We start from the raw sequence: 8,029 nt of genomic DNA, 5'->3' as shown, positions 1-8,029 counted from the left end.
AGAGGATGTAGCCTAACCTATAGATTGTAGACCTCAAGCTAGAGAACTGGGTTCGAGTTTCGGCAGGTATGCTCATCATCATGTGATTCTGGCCAAATCACTTAGGGGCATATTATCAAGACAGGTGATAAAATTATCGTCGCCGCTTTAGCCCATGTTAGATGTCCTTTACATCTATCATGGGCTTCAATTGGAATTCCATAGAGCATATTATCAAGCCCATTATCGCCATTTTACCAGCAGTTTTCTGCCGCTAAAGCTCCGATAATTTTATCGCCAGTCGTGATAATATTCCCCCCAGGTCTCCCTGTGCCTAATCAAATGAATGTGTCTCTCTGTAAGGCAACTGGTGCTCATGTAACGCACTCTGATACCTTTGAGTCGAGTTTGCGTCATAAAACTATAAAAAGATATTTATATATGCAGGACAAGAATCACTTTGTGAATTCCTGGTAGCCATAACTGAGGTAACTTTGGTGGTAAACTTACATTTACGACTGAATGTACATTATGAATAGGTCTCTTTGGATTTAGGGTAGCCAAGTTTCCATTATCACTTTGCAGAGAACTGTGGATGTCCTACCTTTCAAGCTGCCTCTTTCTCTACCTCACCTCCCTTTCACACTATTGCCTATCTATTCCTACTTTGCTCACCGCTCCTTTCTTCTTTCTCTATTTCTCTGTGGTCCTCCCTCTAACTTATGGTCTTCCCCGTTTCTAACTTGCCTTTATCTATACCTCTTGTACGGGACCGGGAGCAGGAGGTGCAGAAGGAACTGAGTCTGACACTTGTAGTAATGATTTCAAGGAGGGTTTTATTTTCATGTACGCTTTTCTTCTCCTGTTAGAGAGTCTTATCCGTGCAAACTCGTCCGGCTCTGTTCTGACGCCCTTGGGGAAAGCTGGGAGTTCCAGGGTGGTTCTGCCTCGCAGGGGGTGAGTTTCTGCCAGACCGGAGGTTCAGCAAGGTCCTTTCTCAGGCGGTGTCATCAATATGGGCCAGGACCGTAAGGAAAGGAGAAAGAAGAGCAATCACTGGGATGTCCTCCGTAGGACATTCGAGGGGGGCAGGGAGTGAGGGAAACCAAGTGCAGAGTGTCTTTACAACGGACGGTACTTTGCCTTTCGTGCTCGTGAGGGGAAGGGAACAAGGAGACTATACACTATGTACACTGGTTTGTCAGTCGATAGGCTGGCCGCTCCGACCTACCCAAGCCACCACTCTGCCCCGTATCTTTGTGAGCCACTCTCCTCCCGCTGGAACGTGGCGGGGCGATTCACCGATACGTTTGCCCCCTGGCTTGACGTCCACTGCTGGGCTCGTCGGGGCTTTTCCTTCGTCTTCGCCGTAATGCTTTGAATCAGCTCTCGCTCTCCACTCTTCTCTCTCCGGGGAAACGCCGTCTGCTGTCTTCCGGGGTCCTCCTCCTTTTGGCTCCGTGACGCTCCAAATGGGTGGAGTCTCGTCTTCCTCAAAGGCGGAATTAAAGGCGCCTTGTCCTTTTTCACTCACGTCTTCCCAACGGTGTTCAGTGTCTGCAAGTGGCCACTCCTCCGGGTAAGGGGAGGTAGGCTGTTGGGTGGGAACAGAAAGGGGCGACAAGGGAACAGCTGACCACCAGTCTCGTGAAGTATCAAGTTCTGCACCGTTTTCTACACAGTGGCGTCCCGCCCCGTCACACCTCTCCTCTCACTTTTCTCTTATTCTTCTCCCCTCTCCCCCTCTCTTGTATGTCATCTCTAACACCAATCACTAACTAGTGTCCTCGCTACCGCACTAGCCCCTTTCTTTGACTACCCCTTTAGCACCACTCTCTATAACACTCTTGCTCCATTTCTCCACCTCATCCACTTTTCTGTATCATTCTCTCCTTATTTCATCTCTTATTCTACCTCATCACATTATCTTTATGTCCCTCTCTCTTCCTACTTCTCTACATCACTCAGTCTAAACCCTATATCTCGCCATCTCTACCTCATCTGTGTCTAACTCACCTCTCTTCCAGTTCACCTCTCTCTACCCCAGCTCTCTCTGTCTCCATGAATTATTTTCTCTTCTTACCCCCACTGGTGCTAGGGACGGAAACCCTGTTGGGCCTCTTTAGGCTTTACGTTCTCCCGTCCTTCTTTGAGCCACCTGAGTGCAGCGGCGTAGCGTGGGTTGCCAGCACCCGGGGCATGGCAACTATTGCGCCCCCTAACCCGTGGACTGTTAGCACTTCCTGACGCAAAATTTTAAAAGAAAAAAACTGAGTAGTACAAATTTGTTTTCTTTTAAAATATTGCGCCCCCTAAGAATTTAGCGCCCAGGGCAACTGCCTCTGTGACCCCGCCCATGCTACGCCACTGCTCAGTGTTTCTCACCACAATAATGCTACTGCAGGAAATAGTTGGTCCCATGAATAAGTAAATCTGGGGCAGAGTCCAAATCAAGAGGTGCAGAATGGGAAAACAAATCACAACGCCCATGGAACACCTCCTTGACGAGAATTAAGGCAAGGCAGTGACTTGCGCTGCTTTGTCTTACTCCATTTCTATGAGGCCATGCAAAGCCACGCAAAGTGATTGAGGGGCTTACGACAATGGAGTGTCAAAAAAAGTGACACTGTGGCGGTGCAAGCCTCTCATAAATAAGCCCCTGGGTGTCTTGCAACAGAAGTATGTTGGACACAGCAGAGACACCATAAAAGCAAGGAATACTTAAAAGATGACAGTTATATACCCGATCTGGGTTTTATTAATTTATGCACGTGCTTTCTATGGGGCGGACTAGGCCTCATGCGCATTGGAGCACTGCATAGAAATTGGAAACATTATAATAGATGCCTGTCAACTTAAAATAAACATTTATGAGGAGGTGGTGATACCTTATAGAGGCGGTGCTTCATTAAAAGGACTACCTAAGTGGCACTTCTGTCCCCTCCTTCCACCAACTCCCCACCTTCAAAAAACAAAAGCTTGCAGAAGCTACCACAAATGGCCTCTGGCATTTTTACACCTCTTAGTGGACATCGGCTGCTTAGAGCCTACGAAAACAAGCTAGAAACCCACTCTGTATAGGGTTTTCCAGCTTGCCTTCCCTGCAACCACGTGATATCAGTTTATCACTGGGCCACTGTGTGAAGGGAGTCAACAATATGTGACACACAGTGACACGTTGACACTCCGTGGTACCATGTGAGTTGGCAGGTCTGTTATTTGAGATCACATACATCAGACAGTTGAGTCCATCCTTGAAGAAAGTAGGATGAATACAGTGTTCAAATATCACACACAGCCGCAGCTCGCGGCCCGTGGCGGGAGTTCCGTGGGGCAGAGAGGCGGGGAGGGGAAGGGGCAGGGTGGGGGTTGCTAAAAACCGGAATATGGATAATTGGAGGTAAGTAAACAATTTAATAAATAAAATGAATTTCGCAGCGCGCCCTGCATCGCATTTTGCAATGGTGGGTGCGCTACGAAATTCGTTTTTTTTATTAAATTGTTTACTTACCTCCAATTATCCATATTCCGTTTTTTAGCAACCCCCTATCTAGGAGCAGATCTTTTTCTTTCTTAGCACCCAGTTTCTCGAATGCTTTACGATTGTAACTTCGCTCTTCCTCTAGTGAAAGTCTGTTCAAGGCCCAGCTGAAGACCTTTTTGTTCTGTGAGGTGTAATTCTGTTTCTACTTCATTATCTTTACAGCGCCGGGGCACTTCTAATGAAGAAGCAGTTGCACTATATAAATGTCTTTTCATTCATAGATTGTGAGGAGGCAGGTGGCTCAGCCAGCCCTGTGTAAACCAGCAGGGGTACGTTGTGGAAGGCAGCTTAAATAAAATCTACACAACGTAGAGGTGGGCAAGCCAGAAAACTAATAGGAACAGACGAGCCAGAGGTGAACATGGGGGCTCTAAGAACCCAAGCACGAGCTGAGCAGGGCCGGACAGACCGTAGCGGCACCGGGCATTTTACTGGGAGGTTGGAAGGGTGGGGGAACGATTTTGAAGTGGTGGAAGCTGTTTTAGGTCTCGCCTAGGGCCTTTAGCCATCAGTCTTCACTTTTCAAGCACTCGCACTTGTGCTTGTGGCAGCATCCACCTTGTGGGAGTGAGCAGCGGCACGGCCACGTGAATTACAAACATGGCCGCTGCTCGCTCCCGCAAGGTGGATGCCGCCACAAGCACGAGTACTTGAAAAGTAAAGACAGCGAAGACCACTTGTTTACATCGTGAAGCACTTCCACCCATCACTGCCTCTCTTCCGTTGCTGCTTTTTACGGTTTATTAAACCAGCGTGACAGCTGCACTTGCTAAGCCAAATAGTGAACAATGGCAGCTGTGTGCTTTTCTTTTCTTCAGTGCTTGTTTGTTTCTAATATTTGGCCTCTTTCTGCTCTCCCATGTGCCCCCTTCGAGATCCTCTTCCCCTTCTGCATTCTGTCAGCACGCTCCTACACACTAGTCGTCCACCACCACGTTCACCACCACCACATCCACCACCACCATGTCCATCACCACGTCCACCACCACCATGTCCACCACCACCACATCCAACACCACGTCCACCACCACCACGTCCACCACCATCACCACGCCCACCACCACATCCACCACCACGTCCACCACCACCAAGTCCACCACATCCACCACCACCACATTCACCACCACGTCCACCACCACCATGTCCACCACCACATCCACCACCACCACTTTCACCACAACCACGTCCACCATGACCACGTCCACCACCACCACATCCACCACCACCATGTCCACAACCATGTCCACCACCACCATGTCCAAGACCACCACGTCCACCACCACCACGTCCACCACATCCACCACCACCACGTCCACCAACACGTCCACCACCACCAACACGTCCACCACCACCAAGTCCACCACCACTACATCCACCACTACCACATCCACCACCACCACGTCCACCACATCCACCACCACCACGTCCACCACCACCACCATGTCCACCACCATCACCATGTCCACCACCACCATGTCCACCACCACCACGTCCACCACCACCAGTGACGGTTAAAGTGTCACTGGACAGCAGGGGTAATAGGAATGTCAACCCTGGCTGTGCATGGGACATTTAAGGATGCATTGGGTGCGGGAATAGGGGCTAGAAGTATTACACCAGACCCAAGATACATTTTGAAGAGGCGCAATGTCACAGGGGCTCCTGTAAAAGGACACACAGCATCTCTACCTCACAGTGGCATACCTGCACGAGCCACTCACTCAAAACAAGCAGTGGTATAGCCATTCGGTCTCACCTTTGGGACCTTATAAGTGTTTAGCCATGCAACACTTGATGTTGTTGCACCAAGGATATTGTGCTGGATAACTAAACACTTATAAGGTCCCGAAGGCGAGACCTATTGGCTATGCCAATGTTTGTTGTTACTGGGGGACGGTTTTGCCGCGGTGCTTCTATATCAGCCCCCAGTAACAAAAGCAGATCCTCTAAAATTGCCAGGGCTGTTTTTGGTTTCCAGTCTGGCCAATAAGGCAGGAAACGGGAAAAGTCTAACCAAGTATAGCTCTTTTTTGACGATCAAGCTACTTGCCATGCACACGCTCCTCCCCCCACCTCATGCCCTCTCAAGTCAGGCATCCGATCTGAGCCAGCAGGCACGGCCCGTGCAGGGCGTTATACCGGGCATTGACGTCAGGCGGGGGAGGATCAGGGTGGGGGGATCTAAAATGTGGGATATGGACCATTACAGGTAAGTACCGAAAAAAAAAAATGATTTTCGTTGCCCGTGCAGCATCGCCAAATGTGATGCAGCGCGGACAAAGAAATTTTTTTTTTTTTTTTCTGTACTTACCTGTAATGGTCCATATCCCGCATTTTACAACCCCCCACCCTGACCCTCCCCCGCCTGACGTCATCGCCCGGTATAACGCCCTGCACGGGCCATGCCTGTGAGCCAGGCTCAAGCCTTTCTTGGCTTGCCCACGTATAACCAGGGCCACTGGAATTCTCGGATTTTGCGGCTGTGGCGATTTTTTGCACAATTATAGATTTGCCACAATCGCTTCATAAGCTGCAGATTGTAATCAAAAAAATTGTTTCTAGCTCAATAGGTTCAAAAGTTACTAAAAACTTAGCAACACATTGCTGTGTAGAGAAAGTCCCATTGCAAAGGTTTGCTGGTCACCTTTCAGTAGCGTATTGCTGTGTTCGGGTGTTAAACTGGTACTAGTGAGTTGTAGCCAATGACCAGCCAGTGTTAACAAGTTTAAAAATGACAAAATAATGGATAAATACTATTCCAAATGTTCCGCATAATTTGCCTTTTCTTGTCGTATAATTTGGCCCTCTCATGCTACATAATTCCAGTGTCCCTGTATATAATAAACTGATTAAGTGGCATAGCTGCTGGCGCATGTGCTTTACTTGTTCCTTGTGTGAGCGAAGCTCTTGCATTGCTGCTGTTTCTGCCTCCGCGTAACCTTTTCCGTGGGTGTGACTGTTGTTGTCCTAGTTGCCTGTATTTGTGAATGAAACTTGGCCTGCTCCGTGTCTGAAAGAAGCTTGAACTTTTTTTCAGTCTGTGCTATGCAGAAAGGGGGGGGGGGGGCGTGTCGTGCCCTGCGCCCGCTCGTACTGCGCCCGCGCTGCCCTTGCCCTGTCCGGAGGTGCTCAGGGCGGTGTCCGGGGTGCGGGGGCTGGGCCAGGGTGTGCCGTCCGCGGCTGCCAGGTGTGGTGCGTCACTCCTCGCCTTATCTCGGCCGTGGAGCGCACAGCGCCGCGCTTCTCTCCCGGGGTAGACCGTGCAGCGCACCCATGGGGAGCTCGGGTACCGCCGCCGAGATGGAGGGCCCGGGAATGCTGCTGGCCCTGGTACGGGAATTTAGAGGGCTGCCCGACAAGCAGGTGAGGAGGGCGGGGTGTGGCACAAGTGTTGTTGGGAGTTTAAAAGCCTCGACTTCTAGGGGCAGGCGAGGCAAACAGGACTCCCTCTGGAGGGGGCGGATGAGGAGGGCCATCAGGGGGTGTACCCGGGGGAAGGTCGGAATTGTGGGCACCACAGTGCTCTCTGCTGAGTGTTCAAGTACGGGATGGGGCAAAAACTTGATACAACTGCATAGCGTAGCTATCAATGGCGCGCGGCAGCTGCAGTAGCACCGGGACCCAGGAGTACCGGGGGCGTTTCATGCACCTACCATGCAAGGATGTGGCCTAACGGCTACAGCGGTCAAGCTCGAAGCTGTAGAACAGAGTCCGAGTCGCGGCAGGGACGCTCAACAGCCTGTGATTCTGAGCAAATCACTTAAATCTGCCTGTGCATAACAAAATGTGTGTGTACATGTGTAAAGCAACTGGTGGTGATCATACGTAAAGCGCTCTGATACCTTCAGGTGGAGTTCGCGCTATATTTACCCCACCCCAACAAAAGTGCTTTATGAAATAGTGATTTTAGGGGACCATTGTTCTTCACTTAAGCCATAGTCCATGTCACCCTTGCTACGTGACTGGTAACCTGTGCGGACAAACTGGGTTCTGGAGGGGGGGTCACGTGAGAGTGGGTATGAGGGTGGGAAGAGGGCTGGTCACGTGAGCCTGGGTAGGAGGGTGGGCAGAGGGCTGGTCACGTGAGGCCTGGGTAGGAGGGTGGGCAGAGGGCTGGTCACGTGAGCCTGGGTAGGAGGGTGGGCAGAGGGCTGGTCACGTGAGAGGGGGTGGGAGGGTGGGCGTAGGGCTTGCCACAATCGGAAGGTCCAGGGACAACACACATGTAGGCAAGGGAGGGCAGCGACTCACAACACAGATAAGGTTCTTGCGGGCACGACCAGGGGAGGTAAAAAGAGGAAGAGCAGGGGTAGGCGAGGCGCAGGGGCTGGCACAGCGTCATGTCAGCGGTCGTCTCTGTCTCCTAATTTTGAAATTCCCTGGAAATGGCACGACTTTCCTGCCCGAAGAATGTGTGTGTGGGAGGGGGGGGAGTCTTGTTTCTAATTAGAGGCCAATGATGGAATGGTCTGGACACACTAATATTTGCCCCTCGTGCTCAGTAAC

The 8,029-nt window shown here is 50.8% G+C and overlaps 1 protein-coding gene across 1 annotated transcript in view; it reads left to right on the top strand.

Annotated features, from left to right (window-relative positions):
• The first annotated feature begins 6,673 nt into the window (after positions 1-6,673).
• The window catches only part of LOC147733013 (membrane-bound glycerophospholipid O-acyltransferase 2-like), a 204,379-nt gene continuing 203,023 nt past the window's right edge, over positions 6,674-8,029 (top strand). Inside the window, exon 1 of the mRNA XM_086957569.1 lies at positions 6,674-6,886. Within this exon, the coding sequence (XP_086813695.1) occupies positions 6,797-6,886 (90 nt within the window). The 5' untranslated portion in view covers positions 6,674-6,796. The remainder of the gene's footprint in view (positions 6,887-8,029) is intronic.

Source organism: Lissotriton vulgaris, chromosome 2_1, assembly GCF_964263255.1.
Source record: "Lissotriton vulgaris chromosome 2_1, aLisVul1.2, whole genome shotgun sequence".
NCBI classification, from domain to species: Eukaryota; Metazoa; Chordata; class Amphibia; order Caudata; family Salamandridae; genus Lissotriton; species Lissotriton vulgaris.
This window is presented reverse-complemented; position numbering and strand designations above follow the sequence as displayed.